The sequence below is a fragment of the Narcine bancroftii genome, unplaced genomic scaffold (assembly GCF_036971445.1).
Source record: "Narcine bancroftii isolate sNarBan1 unplaced genomic scaffold, sNarBan1.hap1 Scaffold_151, whole genome shotgun sequence".
Lineage (NCBI taxonomy): Eukaryota > Metazoa > Chordata > Chondrichthyes > Torpediniformes > Narcinidae > Narcine > Narcine bancroftii.
The window spans coordinates 4,749,545-4,777,323 of NW_027211886.1; the positions used below are offsets into that span (position 1 = coordinate 4,749,545).

Consider the following 27,779-nt stretch of genomic DNA (forward strand, 5'->3'; position numbering starts at 1 on the left):
AAAACTAGATGAACTCACCTTGCTGTACCCCATGGCTATTGAAGAATTTAATAATGAGACACAAAAGTAATTGATTAAATTCACCATACCATTGAACAGTGCCGATATTGAGAACAGACACATCTTCAAGATGGTTTAAAAATGCTTGAAAGAGTTCCTCAACTTAAATTTACAAATGCAAGGTAACCATTCAAACACCTTGGGTCAAAATCTTTTTATAATAGTTTCCAATGATCAAGACTACAGAAATAAAGTGGTCACAACCTATGCAGTCACGTTTCAGCTCTCTGGAAAACAATACTTCTATTTAGTAGTTTTAACTACTAACAGTTGTTCAACATTTAATTTGCTGAAATTAATCTTTTACATGTTGTCCTCAACTTATGACCTACATGAGTTACGTCTACCCATACATACAACCAAAATTTTTAGAAAAATACTGTATATATGCTGAGATTCTTCATTAAAGGTTTATTTGTTGAAAATTATTTTGGAAAAACTGCTTCAACAACTCTTTAAGATGCAAATCTGACTTACAACCAATCTGAGTCGTGGCAAATCCTTTAGTCCCAATTATGGTCCGAAATTGAGGACATCAGTATTCCCTACCACCTTGAGGGGGTTACTATACAAAAGAATACAATACCAGCTTGGAGAAAATTCACAAAACTGTAAGGATACAGGGTATCATTATCTGTAATTTCCATTGTCAGGATGATTTGGGTTTTTTTAAAAAAGTAATTCATCTGAAATTCCCCTGTGCAAAAAAATCAAGTAAATTTAAAACTGAAATTATGCTCAATGCAAATGGAGTTTCCACAATCTCTCATACCAATTTAATATAACCTTTCACACCAATTTTGCAAACGGAACCTGACCTCCAAACTAGATGGAATTCCTGATTAGATCAATCAATCACACGGTGCTTGTCCAAGTCAGATCTTAAAATGAAAGCAGTCCTTTTGGGAGCTGAGATATTAATAAGTCTTAAAATTTTAAAATGTTCTAACTTTTATATTTTTGAATTTACAAAAGGAAAACTGAACTACCATAGCTTTAAAAGCTATTTTTAATTAAAATCATTACTCCACTGGGTGGGCTAGATGTACAGTATTAAAATATAACATTTGTGATGTGAAATTTTCAGTGAAGATATCACAAACTGATTATCCACTCTTTGGTGCTCATTGATATTGAATGATTGGCCAATAACCCCGGGTAGGTGGGATAATCCACTTCAAATCAAGTGAAATTATTGGTGAGTCAAAATAAAAATCAAATTTTGCGCAGAATCTTAGTTAATTCACAATGATTGACATTGCCAATCGCCATACAATTAAATGGATAAAGAAGTGGCAAAGATAAAATCCATGTAGAAATCAACAGGATAGATGGAGCTGGCTTTTTCCCCTTAATAAAGTAAATACAAAGGTCTTCATCCTCCATTCCTCCTTCCGCCTATATTGGTGGGAAACTATCTTGTGTTCACAAAGAGGGAGAGAGATGCAATGGTTACTGATGGCATGAAGGGATAGACAAACGAATGAAGGATTGGAAGGCAAGAAGCAAATAGAAGGACTAGACCAAGGAGCAGATATTGCATGGTTACAAAAGCAAACTTGCTCATGCTGGAAATAAGAAATAAATGATCCCATGGTCAAGCAGCATCTGCTCATAGCAGAGAAAGAGAATATTAGGAGACCCTGCTAAGTCTCCTGTTTGAGTTAATATTGGAAATATTTAGCACATGCAGGATTCATCCATGGATGATGCATTTTGAATTTTTACAGAATAAAATTCCCTTTTCTAAATCAAAATACTCGCACAATCCCATCTTTAGTAATTATTATTTTAATAACACTTAATCCCAAATATCAGTTTACATTTTCCAACCAGAGGTTGGTCCAGCCCTTTAGATCCCCATCTGGGGCCATCCACCCCATCAGTCCTTGAACCTATACAGAACCTAATGACATTTTCTCAAGACTTCAAATACCTGCCACACTCCAGTACAACTATTTGGAAATGACAGTTTGCTTACTCGCTCTCAGGAGTGTAGCGTAAGTTCATGGTGAAAGAAATACAATGCACATCTGGGAGAATTAAATGTATGCATCTCAAAACACTGCAAAACCATATCTAATTAAATAAAACTTGCATGAAATTAATATGCTCTATTAACATCATACCTGGGGCTATAGATGCATGTATATAAAAAAATTAATTCAATAGCACAGCAAAGGACTGAGTACACCTCCAAGCCTTATTCCTCCCATCTCCACATTTCTGCAGAAGCCACTATGTCAGAGACAAGTAACAAATGTTTTAAGCCTGTACCTTACTTTACATTCCACAGCCTTTTACCCATTTCAACTGGCTCATTTTGCCCTCAACTGAAAATCAGGGGCCTTCTAAAATATAAGACCGTCCGCACATTCAAGCTGCAAGTGCAAAGCAATAATTTTTTTTAAATTGTCACAACTGAGCACAGGAGTTCAATCACTGAAATATTAAACTGATTTTCCCCCGAAGAAAATTAGCTACTCCTATTCTAAATAAACGCTTAGCTACTAAATACTGTGGAGAACTGTTGGCATAAATGTCCGTTTAGATTTCTTGGTGAGAACAATTCCTGGTCTTCAAACTTCACTCATCAAATAGATGGATTAAGCCACGGTAAATATGGGGTGAGAGGACGCCTGCTATCTGTCACCATTCTGTCGCCTTTGTAGCATCGTGATAACATTATCAATGTCTTCTTCAGGCACCTGTAGGAGAATAAATTAATAACACTGACTAATCTGGCCAAAAACACACAATTCACATATTAAATCACCTTTATCAAGAAAGCAAATTTGGTGATATACTTTGTAATCCAGTTATATCTTCTGATAGTCAATTGTAAGCCAAACAAAACTAAGTTTATTCAGAAATTTGTGCAAAGAACAAAGGAACAGAAAGTAAAACTGCAGAAAATTCTAATAAAAAAATATATATTTTGAATAAAATACAATGCAGAGAATGGAAGGTTCTCTAACTCATCATGTGCACTCTAGTTAGGACTAGGGTTGTCACCATAAGTAGCCGAGGTTAAGATACTGTAAAAAACACAATACTGGAGAAACTAAGCACGTCAAACAGTGTACTTTACATAGCAAAAGAGATATGTTTCATGCTTGAGCCTTTCAAGGTATTAAGAGGTTAAGACAATGCTCTCTTCAACAGTTCAAGTGCCAGGTCACCAGTACCTTACCAGTAAAGCACTATCAACTTCAGTTAAAACTTTCAATCAAAAGTGTTTTTCTCCTTCACTCCTGCCTTGTACACAAGCTTCTGCCTTTTCCAATCTTTAATAGGATTCTCTTCTCACATTTGCAAACCTTTAGCAAAATCTTTGTCTTCCCATCTCTCTTTCCTCCTTTGAGGTACACCTCTTCATTTCAGACCACTCCTCAGAGTAGCTACTTTTTGTCCCAGTATCCACTTTGTCTAGAGCACCAAGAACGGTTTCAAATTCAGGATACATTCAGATTTACTGTGGTTTAGCAATAGAGGATGAGGTCATGTCTCCTCTCTGGACTTAGGAAGGTCTGGGACAAGCTCAAAAATCACACGAGGAAGATGGTTTTGCCCCAGGGATGTCGAAGACAATATCAAACTTCACTCAGAAAGGGTTAATACAAGATCAAAGAGGCACACAGGGAAAAAAAGGGTCAGACAGATCACAGGGGAAATTTAATGCAATAAAATAGGAAACTGTGTACTCTTGGTCTTGTACTAAACCTCGTGTGTGTGTGTGTGTGTGTGTGTGTGTGTGTGTGTATTTTCTGCAACAAGTTTTCAGTTTTCTGAAAAAGATTTCTCTCAGCTGAATGATATCTTCCACAGGAGCAAGTGGCAACAACAAAAAGAAAAAAAAAAGTTTAATAAATCCTGTCACCCACATTCAAAAATAATGACAAACTACTGAGTTCCGTTTTTATAACAACAATCTTCCACCTTCCCTCATCGATGTTCTATCTTGAATTAATGCCTTCTTTCTTTCAGTGGGATCAGACTCAAGGTGCAGAGAAACAAAGACATTTACCAGGGCATGGTCAAAGTTGAAAGTGCTGATGTAGTAAGCGGAAATGTCAGCATTTGCTAAGGGCTCAGATATCTGTGCAACGATCCCACATTCATCTGAAGAGAAAGATTACAAACCATTAAAATTGATAAGGGCAAGATCAAGTAAATTTGCATTGCTGTATCACATTTCATCGCAAAAGACTTTTTAAAATATAAATTACAAAATGACATTCACTGCATTCCTCACAACCCGTAAATAGACTCCCCTATCCTCCATGAAATAGACTGCATTCAGCTCCAATACTGACTGAGAATGATATTCTGCAATTCCACCTTCACACATGAACTGAAAAGGAAGGTGATGGAGGACATTTAGGTCAATGGTCTAGTTAAAAAAAAAACAAATAGGCAGGAGGAATTAAAAAAAAAAATTGGTAGCCACCTCGACAGTGTAGGCTTTATCGCACAAAGTTTGTTCAAAAAGCAAGTGCTGATATCATTTTGAGGACAAATATATAGCCTATCATAAAGACGCTGGAAATTTTGTTTTTTTTTAAAAACCCAGAAAATGCTACAAACACTCAGCAGATCAGGCAACATCTGCTGAGAGAGCAAAGGAGGTGACATTTCAAATCCATGACATCATCAGAACTCAGATGTGTACTCTGCCCTGTATGAAGATAGACACAAAATTGCCTCCCAAGGCACCAACAACAGGCCAGATTGAAAGGGAAGATACGAGGGTTTCATAGCTGTACTTTTCAGAGATTAGATGAGAAATAGCTGGCTGGTTAGTTTCAAAATGTTCAAGGTGTGAGGTCTAAGTGATGGACAACTGCAAAATATCACTTGGCTGTCATATCTTCTTGCTGCGAAATTACTAAAACTTTATTTTTCAAAATGGGAAAATGATTTAATCTTTCCTTGCAACATTGGAGGCAGCCCTTCAGCCCAGAGTCTGTTCCTGCTCGAGAGACAATCCCATTCCTCTCTAATCTACTCTCTCTGATTCTCATCAACTCTCCTAGCGCAGCAGAAAGCTAGCGACCGATCATCCAAGCAATTAGCACGCTTTTGGAAATTGAGTCACAGGGAGAACATGTCAACTTCACATAGATAGCACCGGAGGTCGAGATTGAAACTAGGTCGCTGGAATTGTGCTGCTTTAAGGCACAACTTTAGCACTCATGCTGCAAGCAAATGAAGCACACCGCATTGGTGGGCAGCCCCACCCCCCACCCTGAATTCAGCACCTGAGTGGGATTCCTCCAGGGAATGAAATTTTTTCATGCCTTCAAAAATGTACCAGGATTGTAGGTTAATTGGTGTATTTATGGGGCACGGACTTGTGGGCCAGAAGGGCCTGTTACCGTGCTGTATGCTTGATTTTTAATTTTAAAAAAGTTCAAAACAAGCAAACCTATGGATGTCCAACTGGCTGCAACTATAATAGTTTTTCTTACAATGATCTAGAGAGGGAGAGACATCTCCTGAAACCACCCATGGCTCCCAAAATTCAATTACAAGTTGCAGTGAATCTGGAATCTACGAGTCAACAAGCACAGCGTTCATTAAATCGAAGGCGAAACAGGATTTCAGGAGGTTACCTCAACAACCGACAATGTCCCACATCGTGTTGCTTTGTAGTCAGCACAGAAAAAAAGTCACAGCTTAGCTGCTCATTTGATGGACATTATAAACACGACGGATCCTCAACTTCCTCTGCTAAAATGGCCCATGCCTCATTACCCCCCCCCCCACATCCTTTACGCTAACCTGACACCCGGTTCTATCTGTTCCCAACAGATCCACCCTCATATCAGGCAGGATAATGAATTAAAAAGTTATCTCTAAGAGAGTCGGCGCCAGAGAAGTGACATGCCGAGACTGGACATGGTCCTCTGGTTCTGATGGCTAGCATTCGGGATAATCAGTCGGCAGCCAGTGAGCACAGGTCTTGGAATCTTGGGGCAAGGATTCAAAGGTGATTAATGCATGGGAGAAGGTCAGGCCCCGAGTCTGAAGCTTCAGTGGTTGGTCGAGGGCGAGGTGGGGTCCTTGGTGATGGAAGGAAAATGGGGCAAATTAATGCAAACATTTCAGGACCCTTGGAGAAGCCCAAAATTTACTCAGGAAGACCCTGGCCTCTCACTTAAATATGAAACCAAGTAGTGCAATTAAAACCAGAGAGAGCTCAATGATGGGAGCACTTCAAAACTGCAGCAATGGTCCAAGTGAGCACTTCAACAAGGAATGATATCAAAGTAAAATTTGGCTTATCTACACAAGGGTGCTTCACAACCAGAAGCATCCACTCAAGTGCAATCTGCCTCAAGAGACATGGATGTTTCATTTCCATCCACGAGACTAACCACATCCAAGCAAGATGGCTGTGCACAGGAACAGTCAGAGCAAGAGAATGGGCAAGAAAGAGTTAAGAGCTGAATGTGGGAAATGTTCTGTTTATTTCCTTTCGCAAGAAGTACACAGAAAGGCATCAGTGAAGAAATCTATTCTCCAACTGAAGTCACCAAGCATGTGGCGTAGAAACAAAAACAGTAAATAGCTGAAATCAATCAGATGGTTAGTCAGCATCTGTGGATATAGAAAGAGAGTTAATTTTTCAGGTTAAAGATACTTCGTCAACCCCACGTAGGGTCTTTGACCCAAAATATGAACCCCATTCCTCTTGCAGAGATACTGTCTAGTCTGCCAAAGGTCCTCAGGATTTCTAATTTTTACTTCAGGTTTCCAGCATCTGCAGTATTTTGATTTTCATGCGAGACAGTAATATTCTCAGCTTCCAAACTTTAGGGAATTTCATTTCTTTAGTGCCACCAATCTAGTTCCAAATTTTTAGAACAGCAAGTAAAATGGTAAAAGCATTAAAAGTTAATGCTGGACTGGAACTGAACGTCGAAGTGATCAAATCAGTCATCCTGCTGTTGAACAGTAAATGGCACTTAATTTTTCTGTACTATCTGTCCGCAGAGAATCAACATCTTCAGTGCAAAACTAGCAAATGAACTCTTTTCAGTTGAGAACGGTGCAAACCAAATTAATAAGAAACTTTCAATTTCACTTGATCTTAATTTTGCTGAGGGAAAAAATATTGGATATCTTAAGATGAATGAACTCACACTGATGTAAAAATTATAAATCCTAAAATATGAAAGACATTTACTAAGCCAGCCATGCCAGATTCTGCCACAAGAGAGCAATAGTTAGCTTGTTCTGAGTGAAACACGGAAGTCTGCAGATGTGACTGAAGTGAAAACACTGAAAAGCTGGAGGAACTCAGCTGGTTTGTCGGGGTCCATAGGAGATAAAGATGTATTTCGGGCCTGAGCCCTTCTTCAAGGAATAAGCAAAAAACAGGAAATCTCAGAACACAGACAGTGCTGGCTGGGGCTGGGGATGGAGTCCAGGCCAACAAAAGTTGTTAATTGGATAGGATAAGGGGAGAGGTGAGAATTGATTATGTCTATACGAAAGGAGACAGAGGAAAGGGAGAGACAGAGCTGGGGGAAGGCAACAGGGGAAGATGGGGGGGCGGGGGGGGTGGTTTTTCAATGAAAATCAGAGAATATTGATGCCATCTGGTTGGAGGCTGCCCAGTCAGAAGAAGATGTGTTGTTCCTCCAATTTTCAGGTGGTCTCAGTTTGACAGGGCATGAGACTATGGACAGACATTTCATCAAGGAATGGGATGAGGAATTGAAATGAGGGCCAATGGGAGATGCACATTATTGTTCTGTTGGCTGTTGAGGCTTTGAGTTCTCCAACAAACAAGAGGCTGAAGGGTCTTAGTAGGTCAGGCAGAATCCATGGGTAGGAACAATCAGTCATCATTTCAGGTCAGGACCCTTCATCAAGACCACTGTTATGTCAAGGGAGGGAAAAAAAAAAAGGTGGGGTTGGTGGGAGAGGCTGGGGAGAGACAAAGAGGTCATAAAGTTATCAGACGGAAGGTGGAAGCGACAGAGATACAGATAGGGGAAGAGATCATGGGGGGGGGGGGGAAGATGGGGTGGTGGAAAGGGGTTAGAGAGAAAAAGAGTAGGTAAAGGAGGAATGGGAACAGTGGAACCAGGGAGGAGGTACCCAAAATTGGGATACAGGAAAAAAAATATCAATGTTGTGTCAACTTATCCAGCTACTCATGGTTAGCTCAATATTCCAAAATCCGTAGTTTTGGTTTCTCATTGTGATGTTTCCAATGTTCCCTGTGAAGTTGGACCATTTTTTCTAACAAACTGAATTAGTGAATTTGCAGCAATTTTCAATCCAGGCAGATTTCCAGACTTGGAAATATAATTCTAAGTCCTGGGTCTCCCTCCCCAATGATATCGACGGAGCTACAATCAGTACAGGGACCACAGCAGGTCAAGGTCAATAGTCCCTCTAAAAGGACAATAAATGCTGGACTCACATCCCCCAAACTGAAGAACATCTGAGACCAGTTCAACTGGAGTCTTGGGTGCCAGGGTCAAGTGATCACATCCTCTTTACTTTCAGGTACCTGATCACCTGACCTTGCTGTGAGTGATGTTCAGAGGAGTCAGGGATGGCACCAAGTGGGGGGAGCAAGCAGCCCAGGCGAATAAGACACTGGTTTTCCAGAGTGACAGTCCCTCAGGAGTAGGAGAGGCACTACCCTGAGTTAAGAAGAGTTCAAAGGGTTGGTGAATGGGGTGTAGGTCCCACCTGTCTCCTGTGCTACTGCAATCCCCTGGTCACCCTGGGGCAAGTTCAGAGATGATAATGCATGGGAGGTGGATAATAGGGTAGAAATAATCCCTCAATGTTGCCTTCTTCCTGATGACTATCTTGGTGTGAGATTGCATCAAGCGGACAGCAGATTCTGGTTCTACTCTGCCAAGTTCTCTGTCTGCAGAGAGGAAAAATGTTCTAGTCTCTGCTGCAAAACTTCTTTTCAGCTGAACTGCATGGCACTAACCATCAGTCACAGAAAAGTCTGTGCAGAAAAAATGCCTTTGAGCACAAGTCAATCAGCCAACAGTCTGTACAAAATGTCCTTGAGAGCCAGCAGGCAAAGATGGCGGATCTGTTGGATGGCTCCTGAGCAGATTGTCAATCACTTGACAGAATATCACATCATCGGACCTTTTTCAAACAAGCACCAAGACCTCTCTTGGCTTGTTGGTGGAGAAACATGGCCTTTCCCGTCAGATCCTTTCAGCTCAAGCAGAGCTCCAAGGTGATGGCATTGGGGATAAGTTTACCGTCCATTTCATTCTGATGTGCATTTGTCAAGGAGGTCTGGAAAGCCAACAAATTCCACAGGACTGTGCTCTGCAGGATATTCATCAACTTGACCTGGAAAAGACTCCCTCGGATTAACCCAAAACTTGTAGGGAGCAAACAATGAGAAGCTGGAGGAACTTGGCATCCATGGGCAGAAGTGAGATAAAGGGTCCAGCCTGAAACACTGACCTTCTATTTCTACCCATGGGATCCATCTGACTCATTGAGTTCTTCCAGGTTTTCATGGTTCTCAAGAGCTACCTGCAGAGGAAGCACAAAAGCTGCAGACAATGTCACAGATTGGTATGCTCCCAAGGTCCACGAGAATATGCCAAGCACCTCTTTGAAACTTGGAGCAGCCACCATCAAGTCTTTCTGTGAGAAAGGCCATTGTAGGACACCCAACACTGCACACAAAAAGGCTGGAATTCACATGAAAGACAATGTGCTCCAGGATTGCAAGAAAAATTGACATCACGCTGATAGAATGCAAATGGAATGATGATCCTGTACTGGATGGAGGCGCACAAGTATTCTTTATTTCTAAACTTTTAAAATCAAAATAATACTTCTAAATAAAATAACTTTGACAAATTCAGTCATTGCCAGCAAAATCTGTTTCATCTTCTGAGAATTTTCTTTTAACTCAATGTAAAATCTTATGTTTGCCATCCCTATAGCAGACAGAATGTGGACACTCTCAGATTTCTGTGACGTATTCTTTGCTACTATTTAAGCTCCACTCTCAGCTTGGTATACAGCAAAAATGTTTTCTTTTGCATTTGTCAACGGTCTTAACACTCTACATATTTTCAGTGCAACTTGAATGATTGGATTCCATTGCACTGGTGACAGTTATAAATCCAAGAAACAATATCTTGGGCAGAGGTTACTCAGTCTAAATAAAGCCCAGCATAGTTCAGCTGGGACATTCGGCCTTTGGGGAGTCAAGAGTATTATTAGTTTTCGATGTGGTTTTAATCTGCTTTCCTTCCTCCTCCCCACACAAACTCAAGGTCCTTTGGCACAAAACCTGCGATGTTGGATTTTCACAAATAAAAATTCTACGCAGTTATCAGACTTCTGTTTGTTTCTTTCTCTTTAACATCTGGCTCCAAAACAAAAGAGCAGCATGTCAAAAAGATCAAGGGAAAACGAGTGATGCTACTGCAGACTGTTAGGTTAGAAAGTCCATTACTGTGCTTTACAGCAGCAAGATGACAGAAAATGTGACCTCAGCCCAAATCCATGCTATGTGCATGGGTGCAGCATGCAGAATATCTAAGGCAATACATCAAATGACGCTACTGACAACACCCTGCCTACAAGCCCATGTGACCAGTTGTATCCCAAACAATACAAGGTTTCAACTTATCTGCTCATTCCAAGTCAGGTCAAAGTTGGGGCATGGATCAGGCTCTTTGGCCCCAGCTCATCCATACCATCCAAACTAGAAAACTGGGCTAGCATCATTTGCCTGCATTTGATGCATATCATCATAAAACCATCCTATCCATAGATCTGTCCAAACATCTTTTTAATGCCATCATTGCACCAGTTTCTACCTTTTCCTCTGCAGCCGGTTCCAGATACAAACTACCTTCTAGGTGAAAGAGTTGTTGACTAAATCCCCCTTAAATATCTTCCCTCCCAACTTACTTCTAGATATAAAGAGCATAGGTTTGTCTGGCCAAGGTAAAAAAAATAACCATGAGCATCCAGTTTATCCATGCCCTCATCCTACCTGTACCTGGGGACCTGAACTGTACAAGATGGCCTTACTAACACCTTTTAAATCACCTTGGAGGTCCCAACTTTTGAACTCAATACCCCTTGCAATGAAGTCAAGCATGCCAAATACCTTCGTCATCTGGCACTTCACCAGAGTCGCCACTTTCCAGGAAAGTTGCTAAGAGGTTGCTACGAGTTGGAAATTAATCAACAGAAAAATCCATTTAAATTTACCGAGTCCGTCAAAGCTAAAATGAGCACTCCAAATATTCCAAGAAGGGAGAATTTGTTGTTGGAGAGCAACCTTTTCGTTTTTGAGATTGGTTTACCAAGAAAAAAAAAACACAACCAGAAGCTGCAGATAGTACAGTAAACCTCTGATAACAGGCACTTACGGGGATTGGTAGATGCCGGATAAGCAAGTTTGCTGGTAGCTTGAGATTGGTAGCGTGAATGGAGAACTAAAGGTGAGGCGCACAAATTTTAATCTTCTGTATATTTTACCCATTTATTTTCTGCAATTTTTTTCGCCAGTTGCTTGAATTCCAGATTCATGGGGTTTTACATATTTCGTACTTTAAAAAAAATGCTGGAAATGCTCAGCAGTTTGGTGAAAAGGGAGACAAGACTACATTGTAAATCAGAGTGATGTGCTTAGCAATGTTCTGCTTGTCATGGCACTACAAATATCCACCTGCAACCCAAAGCAGACATCTACATCTTATTAAATACAGGAAGACAATAACTTTATGACCAGAAGCTCATTTTCTTTCCAAAATTATATTTTGTCCAAATTCCATTTGGCAATTTCAGAAGACACACAAGAGATTGTCGATGCTAGAATCTGAAGCAACAATCACTGGGGGAACTCAGTGGGCCCAACAGCATCAGCGGAAGAAAAAGAATATCCAACGTTTCAACCTAGAACACATCAAGTCTCGATAAAGGGTTCCAGTCCAAAACACTGATATTTCTTTTTCTCCCACAGAAAAACAGCTGAGCTCCTCCCAGTGGATTGTTTGTGGTATTTACAGGAGTATATTTTTAATTGAAAAAAAGACTCCATGGAGAATCAGTCCACAGATCCCAATCACAAGGTTAGAAGTAGACCATTAACTTTCAGACTTTTGAAATCCTCCATTAATAAAAGACAATTAGGATGTTACAATTACCAAATCCCAGGGGCTGACCACCTATGCGCACCATCCGCCATAACTCACTCGAAGCACTTGTGAGGAGCAGGTTGCTGGGAAATCTGTTGCAAGAGGAGACAGCAATCAGGTGAGCATCAAACAGGACATCCCACCCACACCCAGGAAGGTCATCCTACTACACGTGACCTACCCAATCATGCTCTCGACCACTACCACTTAAATCTCCCAAGGAAAATAAAAATAATCCCCAAAGATAATCCCATCAAAACACATAATATCTACACGTTGTTCAATGGTGGCATGTCGTCAGCTGGAAAAGCATCTACCCTAACCATCAGGACATTAGAAATTGGTAAAGTCCAACATCGAGATTGTGAACTCAAGCCTACTGGTTTGATGGAGGGTAGTGATTGGGCACCAAAAATTTTGCTAGTAAAAAAAATTGAGAGCAAGGTACAATGGCAACAACATCCCACCTACTTTTCTCGCAGGAAACAGAATAATATAACCTGTATCTGTAAGCAAATTTAGCATTATAGAACATAAACATTTTTACAAAAATTTACCAATTTCCACATAAATTGCTACGTGCTTCAAAAAAAATGTTGACTTCCAGAATAGGAAAGGAGAAGGGATGGAGAAAAACGTCCAAGCCCAAAGTAACATGTTAAAATCTACTTTTAACCTCTTTGGGATTGTTCCGGGAAAGCAGAAACCCCATTGAGGAAGCTTTCCTGGTGAATGATTGAAGTTCGAAATGGTGCTGGCATTTATCCTGTTAAATCCCTGCAAGTCCAAGACTTCTGTATTTGGCCACATGTTGGCAGATATCCCAAACCTATTGAATAGTAGCAGAGACTGCACGTTTCAATGTGCATTCCCACAAGTGGCAGACCAACCCATGGATGCCAATGAAGATTATCGAACAGCTTGATGAAAGGAAAATGGGATGTGGTCTTATTTTTCAATTGTCCTGTTTTCATTTCATTGTTTCTTATTGAAAAAGGTTAGCTGATATTTAATATTTTATGAATTAGAATGTTGAAAATATAACAGTCAATTCATTTCTCAGCAATGTTAAAATGCTTCCCATTGTATGTTTCATTTAGAAACACAAAATCGATGACAGGTTTGAAAGAGAGCTTGAGGTCAGGTTTCTTTGGTGTTCCAGAAACCCAGTCATCACACAAGGTCACAGAGCTAAAGTTAGCTATTTGGTGGGTTTAGACCAGGCAAATTTAGGCATGGGGTGATCACAAGCTACATTTTCATCAAGGGATGGCCTAAAATAGATTACTGGGAGAATAGGGTCTGTACTTTGAAGGATGGCAAGATCATAAAATCAGCTGCAAGGAAATTTGCCATAACTATTCCAGGAACAGGGGGCTGATAGTCTGTGAAGTGATCAGAGAACTCAAGCTTGTTCTCCTTGAAACTTAAAGAGAGTCCAATAGAGTTTTGAAACAGTAATTGAATAGAAGGGAAGAGGTCAATGTGATGGATGGCAGTAGGAAATACTGGTGGACAAATTTGCCATCCCTGAAAGGAACCAAAGGAGACAAGCGAATTTTACTTTTGATCTGGAATGCATTGGGTAAAAAGGTGTTGGAAGAAGATTCCATAGCAAATTTCAAAAAGGAATTGAATATGTAATTAGAAAGGTAAAATATGTAGTAAAGCAAAGATAGGTGATAAAAGTGAACAAATATTTTCCAGAGTTGTCTTGGTGACAATCTAGCAAAAAAAAAACTTCAGCAGTTCTCACAGCATCCATAGGAGGCAAAGATATATAACCAATGTTTCGGGCCTGAGCCCTTCATCAGATATGTTGGATAGAAGGAAAATACAATTAGCATTACCTGGCCATGTGGTTCAGCACAAACTCAATCACTGATCCAGAGTCAAAGATAATTAAATGACACATCAGAATATTCTGAAATCTCCAATGTCACAATGAACCTTCAAAAGATTCTGTAAACTCACCGCTTCTGTGTCTGCGTGTCGACCACAATGGAAATATAGCCGTCAATCAAAGAAAAAGAAAAGAAACGAATGTAGTCAAGATCCTGCTCAACAGGTCGAGGTTTCAAACTGTAAAGAATAAACAAATCATTTAGGCTATCCTTTAAAAAGTAACAAATGAGAAATTTGTTACAAGATTTGTAAAAGATGTCATTCAACACCTTGAACTCGATAGAAAAGTATTCAATTGAAAAAGAAGCAAATACAAACTCAGAAATAGCAGCAGGTTCAGACACATCATCAAACTCACTATATTAAAACAGAGCTGCAACTTTAAGTAACGCTGAAAACAATTATTAATTACCACATATGAAGAGACCTATACCTTGCAGAATAGAACATGACGTCCATGAGAGTTGTAGCAATGGTAGGAAGAGTATCTGGATCCAAACTCATCACACAGAACTGGTTCTTGGGACTTAGCACTGGGTGAACTGTGGGGCTGGTAACTGTCATATGGAAGAACATAGTGAAGGAAGGTTTTGATTAGGAAGTCACTCACAAGAATGAACTCTGAAGCTTTTAACTTCTGGATCTCCAAATGTCACTGAAATGTCTGCTTTGGTTTCCCCTTCCTCTTTTTTTTTTTCCTTTTAGGAGCCATCAGGAGTTAATTATTTTGGATTTGGACCTTTGCTTTAAAATTGTTTATTTCACCATGAAGCTTCAATTTCCATCAAATTTTAATGACCTTTTAATTCAAAATGCATTGCAGATGTCCCTGGGGGATAATCTAAGTTTAGAAAGAGTCCAATTGTATGTAACAAAAACCCTTTGTGCTTACTTTCCCATCAAGTACAAACAGCGCCAGAAATTAATTGAAGCTGTCGATGATAGCTGTGCCTGGCATGGATATTGAACATCCTACACGAATCCTTTTTGTTCAAAATATCTTGTGTATACAGAAACATTCAACACTTAATATTTAATTAGTTATTGAAACGTATAGCTGTAAAGAACAAGACCAGGGTTACCAATGTAAATTACAAAACCTTTACAATTTTTTCAAATAAAGTTTAAAAAAAAGAGTTGAATTTTTGACATGGTCCCCATGACATCCAGAATAAAACACAACTGGATTTGTTGATTCATCAATTTGCATGGGTCCATTGCACAGGAATGTGTGGTCTAGACAACACTGCCAAAGACAATAGGAATTCTAAAAACACACCTGCAAGCATATCAGAACATTACCTAAATGGGATTATCTATTATCAACATTAATTATTGATCTGCTTTCACTAAATCAAGTATTTAGAGGGGGGGGGGGGGGGGAAAAAGGGTTTCAAAAGAGAATATTGTGATGCAAAATGGATAAATTAATGCTCTGTCCCTACCTTCTTAACTACAACACCACATCTATTCTTTTCAACAAGTATTGTGGTTTGGCATAAAGCCAAGTGGTCTGAAGTAGAGGTTGGAGCACAGAAGTGGCTCTTATGGTCATGGTCTTTGCCAAAACTTAAACTCCATAGATGAATCTTCCTCATCCCTTATGTCAAAAGCCTTCACTCTACCCTTGTGAAGCATCTGCTACCAGTGTTCAGATATAAGTTCAACCAGGACATTAACCCATCATTCCCCATAGGAACACTTTTCACAGTCATCCCCAACTCTCTATTATGTGCATTCAATCAGACAAGATGGGAACAGAAGAACTCTCCACATAACAAGATGGTTCTAATTGCAACCCCAATTTATTTCTAAGTACCTCCTAACCTTGCACCAGCTTTTAATTTTAAAAAAATTAAAAATCAAACTCTGGCTTAAAATTATTACAAGTTTCTGCTTCCACGGCCCTTTGAGGAAATGATGCATGAATCTCAGGAAATAAAAACAATACATCTCGATTTGAAATGAGTAACTAATTTTTAAAAAGTAATCCATTGCTCCTCTAATTCTCCTATAAAGAGGAAAAATACTCAAGTGAATTTCAATCAAATCACATCTCATTCTTCTAAACTCACCTTACCATTCCAGGCATATCCAGTAATCTTCTCCAAACCAAATCCATGCATCGAAGTGCTTCCTTAATTAATACTAATACTGCACAAAGCACTCCAGAACTGGTCTCACCAATGTCATAGATAACTCGAGCACTACCTCAACATCTTTTATATTCAATTCTCCTAGATTTTTTAATTTCTTCCTAAATCAGCTTACTTGTGTTATGAACAGCCTAAACCAGCCATCCTCAATGGGGGCCACAGCACGTTTAAGTTTATTTGACGTTTTATATGTCGTTAGTAGGAGAGAAATACAGAAGAAACCAAAACTTGACTGCTTCCATAAACTTTAAGCAGAGTCCTAAAGGCCATATCCACAAAAAGGTTGAGAATGGCTAGTCTAAACTAGTTCACCCAGCTCCCTCTGCATCTACAAGCTCTGAAAGCTCACTAGTTATGATATTTTTCAATTTTTTTTTTAAACTGTTCACAATCTCCCATGTTTTACTCCATTTATCGGATCTCTGCTTTCCACTTCATGTATACTCTGTTGTAGGTTATTTTTCTACCTATCCTTGTGCCATCAAATTGTCTTTGTCCTCAAACACAAATGGGAATAGTCTGCCATGGCCAATCAATCAAATCCTCTCATTATTTTACATCACTTATTTCAGCCCAACCTTCAATCCTCCCTGGAGAAAAGGGGCCCAACCTTCCTGCAAATCATATCCCACTCAGGTCTGAGATCATTCCTACAAACTATTGTTTGGTAACCTCGTTATTCTTCCAAGACTTTTATTTTAAACACAAAGACCATAACTGTGCAGAGCACTTCTAGTAGCGTCAAACTAAAGATGAACACAAGTTTAAACAGAGAAATGATTCAGTGTCAATCATGTCCCAAAAGGATGCATAGGGGTAGTTAATATGCTTAAACAAGTTATAGTTTTGAGTCACTTGAGCACCTGTACATCTGGATCCCTCAGCTAAATTCACAAATACTCAAATAGTCTGGAATCCTCACAGTTGTCCTGTCAAAGTGCATTTTCAGACTTATCTATCCAAACATCAGTTTATTTTCTTTAAAACAAACTTAATTCTGCACCTTTATAAATGTTGACCAGTATTTTCTCAAAGTCTTCCTTTACTTCAATAAACTTAACTAATCCAGAATGTTTAATAATTGAGATCTCATGTTAAATTATGATTTTTATGTCTATTAATCCAGCAATTTTACCTCACCGTTTTTGGGTTTTACAAAGCCATTTGTAACACAGCCACTGTCGACTGGGATTGATTCACCATTTTCCTCCTTGAAAATACTGAATTCTTCAGACAGGGTGCAAATTACTGCTGGTAAATCACTTTCCCTTACCTGGACACACAAAATGAAGAATGTTAATAAACATGGTACAATTACAGAGGTAGTCCAGTCTTTTATGGAACAACATTCTAGGACTTAGTACACAGCAATCTCACGAACAGTGATTTCTTACTGATTCACTAAGTCATCTGTTTTACTCCTAAAAGTTCAAGGATGGTCACTAATGCAATCAATATACATAGAATTTTCAGATCTATGCACATTTTAATAAAGTCTTCACCCCATAACATGTTCTCATCAAAATTATAGGAGACACAAAAATTCATCTGGTGCCAAGATGTCAAAATTAATTCTAAAGCAAAAATAGCATGGAGCAAAGATAAATTGATGCAACCGGATAAACAATTGTGAAATGCTGCCCTTCCAAATATTGTAAAAATGTAGTGGAGTGGACCATATCATATAGAGGCCAAGGGAAAAATCAGTACTTGTTTTGAGAATTGTCATTCCTTGCCCAAATTTTACAGTTCCATTCTGGTTGGTTGCCATTTTAAAAGTGGACCAATGCACCCCCATTTCAATTATCTGTGGAACACTTGAAACAAGAACTCCACATTAACTTTACTTGGCTCATCGAAGTGTTTGAGACGTTAATTGGTTCCTTTCCAGCCTTAAATGGACTCTTTTGGAAGCCCTCCTTCCAACCTACAAATTGAAATGAATTACCCTGATGATTCCCATGGATCTTAGTGTCAGGAAATGAACATGGTATGCATGGTAAAATGTCTTGAGAGGCAACATTGCTTCAGTAGAGGCCAAAAAAAAACCCAATAAATTAAATAGAACTTATTGTACAATGCACCTTCACAAGGCTGCACACAAGAGACTCTGTAGTGTACATTAAAGCTTTTCACTAAAGGGAAATTTACCAAATGCAAATTCAATAATAATCAGTGCTGCTTCCTAAAGGAAATAGAATTCCCACGCACCATTATAAAGTCAGTCTGGTACGTCGACAACATAAACACCGAAACGTTATGTTGAGCTAGGGGGGCAATCACAGATTTTGCTATCTTTGTCACTCCAATTGTCTGAGAGTTGGTTGAAGAATGACCATTTGACACAACGTTCAATGCTAGCCAGATTGCTTCTCCTACTTGCAGATAATCGGTTTGAGGCAATTCTGAAACAAGGAGAGAGAAGGGAAAGAAGTGAAATACAATGGACAAGTTCAGAAGTGCTCAACCAGAAAATAAACACAAATAAATAAACTAAACCTTTACTTTCTGATTTGTTGCCAGAGTACATACATACAACCCTGAGATTCTTTGTTGTGTGGGTGAGGCAGAATTACCCCCAATGGTAGGGCAAAAAACTGCACACAACGTACACATGTAAACAAATTAAAAAATGTAAACAAACTGACTGCAATACAGAGAGAGAGAAAAAAAAAGTTGAAGAATTGAGTTGTTGAAGAATCTGATGGTGGAGGGGTAGCATCTGTTCCTGAACCTGGCGGTGAGATTCTTGTAGCACCTATACCTCTTACCTAATGGTAGCAGCGGGAACAGAGCGTGTGCTTGGTGATGTGGATTGTCTGAGAAGGAGAAGTGGAGGAGACGACCTGCGGGGACAGTGACCACAGCGGAGGACCAGTGAGGGGGCTCTGTGACTGAGAGACCAGTGCATCCAGCGGGCTGCTGGTGACTCGAGGCAAGGAACCCATGGAAGCTGTGGGCTGCTGTTGAAAGACTCGCACGGGGCTACAGACTGGATTGGATAGCCCTACATTTGCTTCCATTGGTACTTATTTGTCCATTTAATTTTGCAAATTAAAAACCTTTGAATGCATTCAGCTAGATCCCATTGACAGTGAACCATGAATTTTGGGCACAATGTGCTGCCACCTTCTGAACATTGGTGTGTGTAGCGCAACACCAAAGTGTAAAACCAGCTGGAGGACAGACAGCAGTACATCAGTTACATACACAGCAGCAGTTCTGCAAGGCACTGCTCTCAACAGCCAGACACACACTGTACTTGGCCTGTCAGCACTACGTCAGCCATCGCCAGACTAATTGGAATAAAGGCCAGATTTTGTTAAAGTTTTTTTTTAAGAAATCTAAAGAGGTTTAACTGGATTACATTTTCTTTTTTATATAGATTTATTTATATACATAAAAAATGTTGAACTGTGTAAAAAGCAGAGTCATTTGAAAACAATTGGAGTCCTCCAGACTTGTGGCTGAGTGGCCAATCATGGCACAGCCTGCCTTGCTGAACTACTGCAGTGAGGTTAACAGGACATTGGGAGCTACAGTGTTATATCATCCTGCAAGCAGTACCAGGCCCAACGCAATTGGGCCACAAACAATTGGATAATTATTTTTGTAAACAAGTAACAAATCAGAACCTTATGCAAACATATGTAAAGGGAACAAGTGAGAGAAAATCTAATATTTAAGAGAGTCATGACAGAATCAGAATTTATTGTCATGAACAAGTCCTTAAATTTGTTCCTTTGCAGCAAAAGCAGTGCAAAAATTCATATAAATCACCTTACAACAATAATAAAAATAGTGCACAAAAAAGTCAAAGTGAGGCAATGTCTTTGGTTCATTGATCATTCAGGAATGTGATGGCAGTAGGTAAGCAGCTGTCCTCGTGCCACAGAGTGCTCATCTTTAGGCTCCTGTAACTTTTGCCCAATGATATCAGAGTGAAGAGGCCATGGCTGGGGTGCTGGGGGTCCTTGAGGAAAGAGGCCGCTTTCTTAAGACATCACTTCATGCAGATGTCCTTGATGGAGTGAGGTCTGGTGCCTGTGATGTCGCAGGCTGAGTAAACAACCCTCTGGAGTTTTTTTTAAATCTTATCTTATCCATACCAGATAGTGATGCAACCACCCAGAATGGTCTCCATAATACAACTGTAGAAGTTTGAGAGTCTTCGGTGACATAACCCGAATCTCCTCAAGCCCCTCCAAAAGTATAGCCATTGATGAGTCTTCTCCAAGATCGCATCAACATGGAGGCTTCAGGACAGAGAAGTTAACACCCAGAAATTTGAAGTTCTTGACACTGTGCATGACTGAGCCCTCAATGAGGACTGGATTGTGTTCTCCTAAGTCCAGGATCATCATCTTGGTTTTGCTAACATTGAGCGCAAGGTTGTTGGTGTGACACCATTCAACAAGCTGATCTATACCCTCCTGAAAACTTCTTCATTGCTGTTCATGATTCTGCTGACAACCGTCATGTCAGTGGCACTGGAATTGTGTCTGGCCCCACAAGTCATGGGTGTATAGTGAGTAAAGCAGTGGGTTAAGCACACATGTTTAAGGAGCGCCTGTGTTCTTAGTAAGCGAGGAGGAGACATTGCTTCCAATTTGTACTGACTGTGGTCTTCCAAAGAGGAAGTCAAGGATCCATTTGGTTTGGATGCGAGGGGGGGGGTTCAGAGGCCCAGTGTTTAGAGTTTCTTGACCAGCTTCTTGAGGGAGTGACGGTGTTGAAGGCTGAGCTGTAGTCAATGAAGAGCAGCCATTTGTACGAGTTATCTTCGAGGTGGTCATGAGCTGAGTGGAGAGCCAGTGATATTGCGTCTGCTATGGAGAGATTGTGACAATAGATTTGACAAACAAGATTTGTAAACTGCCTTTTAATAGTCTGTGGGAAAACACCCCTGCAGCCTGAACCTAGTTTAGCTAATGACAGATAAGAGCATGAACGCTAATGAGGCACTTTTGCAGAGTTTACGTGGGTATGAAAACCATTGGAAGCTGCAGGTCACACAGTTGGGTGAGGGGCTTTGGCAATTTTATGGATACTGCAATGTTGAAATTCTGCAGGGCAATGATTTGCCAGGTTTGTGAAGGGACATTGAGAGCAAAGTTCGTCCACTGTTGGAAGATTGCTGTTTGATATGGTGAATGGTGATTTGTGTGTCCTTTGAGAGAATAAAATTGGCAATCTGCATAGCACAACCAATTGTGGTAATAACTTCATTGTAGATTTTCCTCCACTTGTGACAATTCCAGTAGGCCCAGACATTTCCTTAGGTAAGTGTTAACTCTGTCCATGACCAAACCCTCCAAGCATTTCATCACAGTAGAGTCTAATTTAACAAATTAAATTAGACTCCAAGTTGCTGAATAGTGTCAGAAGTAAAAATCTATTTTGGAAGAGGCTCTCACTTTCCAGGCCCATCTGCATCAGCCTTTGGTGCTTCAAATTCCCATCGCTGGCTCAATCCAGATGTTTTCACCATCACACTGGATAGCATAGCACAATGCTATTACAGTGCCAGCAACTCAGATTCAAATCAGGGGTTGTCTGCAAGGAGTTTCTGCTAGTGTTTGTGTGAGTTTCCTCCAGGAGCTCTGGTTTCCTTCCACCCTTCAAAATATACAGGGAGCTTAGGTTAATTGGTGTATTTGGACAGTGTGGGCTAGAAGGGCTGCTACCACGCTGTATGTCACTCAATGCAGTCTTAATATAAGCCACATACTTCATCTCTCACAGCTTGAACAGTTCCAATCAATATATCTTGTCAACCAGCTTTTTAAAGAGGTATGAGCCCTGGTATTCTGTAAAGCTCCCAAAGACAGCATAATCATCTTAATGAGTGTTCAGAAAAAAAAATACTGAGAGCGCGACCTCCAAACAAACTGTATCTCTTCATAAACTGGCCATCAGTCGAACAAAGCTGGCGTGTCAGTTGGCGGAGAACCACATGCCTCCCACTGTTTAAATGATAGCACTGAGGTGAAACATAACACTTTGCTGCCTTGCAAAACCATGATCAGATTTCTTCAAAATTAATCAATCAATGTTCAAACGAATGAATTTTCCTTTCTCCCCTCCACAACCACCACCTTCATGATCAGCAATACAGATGAGCTCTGCATTAAAGAGGGCATGCTCCTAGAGAACAGTCTGCATCACAATTATCCGTAACTTGATGAAGTGTCACCTATGCTTGCATGAAGAATCAGAGGTTTTAAAAAGAAATGTTTACCACAGACAGCCACATACCAAATGTGACGAGAGCAAATTTTATTGTACGTGTCAAATTTTTGAGCAGTGATTTGCAAATTCTGCAAGGATGCATTTCCATTACCCAAACAGCCTTAACATGGGATTTGCCTGTACTACTGTCAATTTAATGAGGAATTCTATACCTTCTCTCTCCCACACACCCCCCCCCCCGCCCACTCCATTCACAAGCAAACTTCAAGAGCAAGGATTTAAAGACAATATGTTCAAGAATGAAATACTTAGAAACATTCAACGTACCCACAAAAGCTAAAGGAAAAGTTACAAAACAAAGAAATCCACACAAAATCATGCAACCAACAAAAAACCAAGAAAGTTCCAATTTAGTAAACATCCTTCATTGGGGAAGTATCCCATCTAAAATGTAACATCCATGACCAAACTTGCTCTTTGCTTCAAGAAATCAATAGCTTAAACTATCATTTAAAAATTAATTGAACCATGATAGTCATCCCGAGAATGAGGGTTAGAAATTTCTTGAACTCCATTGGCTGGGTATCAAAAAATTCAATGTTTCTAGTAAATTTCTCTAAATAGAAGTTGGAGTGTTGTTGGCAGCAGTGTTGAAACGCTAGAGCATCCTCCCCCAGTGTCGCATGAGCCAAATTGGTCTAGAAACAAAAGTGATGATCTGAAGCAATGACATTAACCACAAATCACTTCTATAGAAGCCTCATTACATCACAGAAAATAGAAAAAGCCCTACAGCTCAACTTCCTCCAGCATTTCTGTGTTTTCACTTCAGCTCAACTTGTTCATGCCAAGCAAGTTGCCTGAAGAGCTAGTACTATTTGATCCAAATCCATCTAAACCAGTGGTTTCAAACTTTTCCTTTACATTCTCGTTCCACCTTAAGTATTCCGTATGCCATTGGTACTGTGATTAGTAAGGGATCGCTTAAGATGGTAGGTGGGTGGAAAGAAAACGTTTGAAAACCACTGTTTTAATCCTACCTAAATGACTTGTTATGTGGACAGTTTTATAACTTCCAAAGGAAATGGGCCAATGACAATTTTTCCTCTGGCAAAATATTTCAGTAACAATTGGGTCTAGAGCAGTGGTTTTCAACCTTCCTTTCCCATTCACATACCACCTTAAGCAATCCCTTACTAATCACAGAGCACTGATGGCTTAGGGATTACTTAAAATGGTATGTGAATGGAAAGAAAAAGATCGAGAACCATTCCTATATGTGTACTTGTCCAATGTCTTCCAAACGTTGTAATTATGCCCACTTCTACCACTTCACATATTGAAAATGTTGTCCCTCTGGTCTCTTAAATTTCTTCCCTTCAAGTTAAATCTCTAATATCTAATTTTAGACTCCTTGGGCAAAAAACAGACCACTTACTTAATCCACACCCCTCATACTTTTGTACACCTGTCACCCTGCAGCCACTAATGCACATTTCTACACCGATTAGCTACTGTATCCAGCAAAATAAGACTTCAAAATAGTGCATGGCTGATTTTGTCAACTTAACGTTTTGAAGTGTATTCCAATTAGCAATATAATTTTGGCATTCCTGGCCAATTAATTAGTACTCCACCTGATCATTTGCATTTATACAGCTTTAAACATGGCACAAAGCTTCAAGTTTAATATGCAAAGTATAAAGTCTAGCTAGTAGAGCTGTTCCAACTCATCTGCAGAGACCTGGGTTTAACCATGCCCCAAGGTTCTGTGTGGGTGTGGCTTGCAGGTTCTCACTGGGATTCTGTGGATTTCCTGAGTGTTCCAGTTTAATCCCACACTCCAAAGATGAGCAGGTTAGTGGTTTACTTGACCACTTTAAATTGCTCGTCTTCTGTGGGGAGTTAATGGAAAAGTCTGACAATTTTTTAAAAAGTAGCTGCATGACGACTGCTTTGAATTCAATGTGCTTGATTCTGTGCTCTGTAATACCGTATCCAGAAACTAAGTTTATTACCATCTGACTGTGCATTTCTTTGGCTTGGCTTCGCGGACAAAGATTTATGGAGGGGATAAATGTCCACGTCAGCTGCAGGCTCGTTTGTGGCTGACAAGTCCGATGCGGGACAGGCAGACACGGTTGCAGCGGTTGCAGGGGAAAATTTGTTGGTTGAGGTTGGGTATTGGGTTTTTCCTCCTTTGTCTTTTGTCAGTGAGGTGGGCTGTCATTTACAACCTGACAAAATTGCATTTCTCTGGTCTGCAGTGCACGAAAATACACAACATAATAATTACATATTTATCATAAATAGAGGGTATACAAATATTTTGGGATGATTTATTCCATTACAGGACACCGTTCATCAATTTTACAGTCTGTAGGAAGAAGCTATTTCCCAGCCTGATTTTGCACAAATGGATGCATATTTCTAAAGGAAAAGGGTGCTTTAAGCAAGGCATTGATGTTCCGTGAGCACCAGGAGATGAGTTTTGTATCTTTTGGATTATGTATCTTTGCTCTACAAAGTATTATACACTGTTTGACCTGTTGAGTTCCTCCAGTTTTTAACAAATTGAGGAACTTTGGGTGAACTCAGCAGTCAAGGCACAATTGAGCAACCCTGACAATGATCTTGACACTGAATCATAATTGCTGATTGCATGTAATCAAAAGATGTGTTTCCCAATGTCTAGAAAAAAAGAAATCCACTCACAAATTAGTATTTTTGTAAGTACTATACAAAGTATACAAAGGAAGCTGCATCAGTGAGTGATCAACACAAAATCAACCCTTTAATGGTTTTTATACCTGGCAAGCACCATGATAAATAATTGATCCATGTAATTTAAGAAGCAATCATCAAAGATTTTATATACAATTGCAGCCACCAGAAAAGTTCACAATTTGCATCTTTAGTGCATACTTTCCAACTTGGGGCACACAGATCAGGAACAACTTTTTAAAAAAACAATGCAAACCTATAACCAAGCCAATTTCTTCAATAAAACATAATTTGCTCTCCTTTCCACTTCATTGAACTTCAAAGTCTTTATGTCATTAAATGGGTCTATGTCCCCTAATTTGATTGCAGTCAACGTCAAAACCAAATGATCTCAGCCACGTCTTGTTCTCAGTGCACATTTCTCAACATTGCAAGAACAGTATCCATGAAAAGATCATTTTCACTGTCTATTAAAAAATTAAACTTTAAAGAGATACCTTGGACTGCATTGGAAATTCCAAAGTTTGATAGATCAACACTCAGGGTATTAATTGCAGAAAATGGATTTTATTTAATGATTTTGAAATTATATGCATGTTTGAATAAAGTTCTTGATCTACCTCACAGTTTAATTCACCCATAATTAATTTCTATTTAGCAATCATACTTGTGTTCGCTCGCTTTGTAACCAAACAAATTGTTGGTCACCATTGGTAGTACAGTAAATGGTGTAAATTCATTCAGTAATTGAACAAGATTACTCAATTGCAAACTGAATGCTCACCAGCAATAGGATTTTTTTTGTTCATAAATACAAATTGTATCTGTTCAAGTACTTGATTACAGCATTTTTCTAAAAATATTTTACAAAAAGCAAAACCTTTCTCATCTGGCAAAAACAACCAAATAATGGTGCAGTCATCCAAAGCCTGTAACCTTGATTCATTGGAAAAATGCCAAGATTTTGAATCAAGTTAGCAAAAACATGTTGGATTTTCAAAGTACGGTATATGCAATGCTATAGCTTATAAAAGCAAGCTTAATTGCAATGTTAAGCCATTCTTTGTGTTCAGCAAGAGATAGTCTCATCCGTATATCCAAAGGCCTCTTCCAATTTTATGTTCTGCTTTAAACTTCTAACTTGATAGAGCAGTATTTTACTGCCCAAACAATTCTGGGTTAAGATTGGTAAACTTGAATGTTGATGTATGTATCCAGTTGTTGGCTGGATAGAATGCCAATCACTTCCTTTCAATGCAGAGAAGTTGATGGATTGCCAGTTGATGAATTCTGCAGACATAGAAAGAAAGAAAGCCGCTCTAATTTCATTTGGTGTTTTGAGATGGCAACTAAAATAGCTTATGAGAGAGGGTAGAACACATTATCAACATCCACTTTAATAAGACATTTGACTCAGTCCCACATGGGAGAACAGCTCAGAAAGTTAAGGCACGTAGGATCAAAAGCAAGCTCAATAATGAAATTTATGGTAGGATCCACAGGTAGAAGTACATTTGGAAGTATGTCACCAGTGCTGTGCAGTAAGGAATTAGTAATGGACTTTTGCTGTTTGCAATATCCATCGATGGCCTGAATGTGCTATGGTATGATAATCAACCATAGTTACCTGAAAGTGGCAACACAGATAGAGGGTGGAGAAGGCAGACTAACCTTCATAAATTAGGACATAAAATATAAAAGTTGAGATGCTGCAGTGCCACTTTACAAAACCCTCACATATAACTTAAGTAATTCCTAAGCCATAGGTGCTCTGTGATTAGTAAGGGATTGCTTAGTGGTATGTGGGTGAAAAGAAAAAGTTTGAAAACCACTGTTTTAATCGTTCCTAATTGACTCGTTATGTGCACGGTTTCAGAACTTCAAAGGAAATGGGTCAATGACAATTTTTCTCAAGCAAAATATTTCAGTAACAATTGGGTCTAGAGCAGTGGTTCTCAACCTTCCCTTCCCACTCACATACTACCTTAACCAATCCCTTACTAATCACAGAGCACCAATGGCATAGGGATTAATTAAAGTGGAGTGAAAAGAAAAGGGTTGAGAACCACTGGTTTGACCATACTTGAAGTACTGTGTACAGTACTAGTCATCACGCTGTAGGAAAGAGGTGGTTGCACTGGAAGAGGTTCAGAGGAAATTCACCAGAATGTTGCCTGGAATAGTTAGTTATGGGGAGATATTGGATAGGCTACATTTGTTGTCCATAGTGAAGAAGGCTGAGAGGTGACCTTTAAGACATGCATTAAATTTAAAGTTGCACAGATTATCAGAATTTTTCCCCCATGGTAGAGGTATCTAAAACAAGGCAGCGCAAGGTTAAATTGAGAGAAAGGATATTTGAAAGAATTTTTACACACACAGTGGATTGATATCTGGAACTTGTTTCAAGAGTGGAGGAGAAAAATCAGACATTATGGCTATATTTAAAGCCCATTCACACTTGCAAGTAATCCCAGGAATTAATGGCCAATTGTCCTTTAAAGTGCCAAATGTGAAAGCAAAATCAGTTCAACGCTGCCATCAGACGACGTCTTCTCAACCAGGGAGTGAC

At 39.5% G+C, this 27,779-nt stretch overlaps 1 protein-coding gene across 2 annotated transcripts in view; it reads right to left on the reverse strand.

Moving 5' to 3' along the window:
- Nucleotides 1-1,835: 1,835 nt before the first annotated feature.
- LOC138750453 (cytosolic arginine sensor for mTORC1 subunit 2-like) overlaps nucleotides 1,836-27,779 on the reverse strand; it is a 68,932-nt gene continuing 42,988 nt past the window's right edge. For both annotated transcript variants that reach the window (XM_069912510.1, XM_069912511.1), the window contains exons 3-9: nucleotides 18,503-18,696; nucleotides 17,432-17,564; nucleotides 14,569-14,692; nucleotides 14,205-14,312; nucleotides 12,240-12,322; nucleotides 4,088-4,182; nucleotides 1,836-2,768 (exon numbers count right to left, since the gene is read on the reverse strand). In XM_069912510.1, coding sequence (XP_069768611.1) covers nucleotides 2,703-2,768; nucleotides 4,088-4,182; nucleotides 12,240-12,322; nucleotides 14,205-14,312; nucleotides 14,569-14,692; nucleotides 17,432-17,564; nucleotides 18,503-18,696 — 803 coding nt within the window. In that variant the 3' untranslated portion in view covers nucleotides 1,836-2,702. The remainder of the gene's footprint in view (nucleotides 2,769-4,087; nucleotides 4,183-12,239; nucleotides 12,323-14,204; nucleotides 14,313-14,568; nucleotides 14,693-17,431; nucleotides 17,565-18,502; nucleotides 18,697-27,779) is intronic.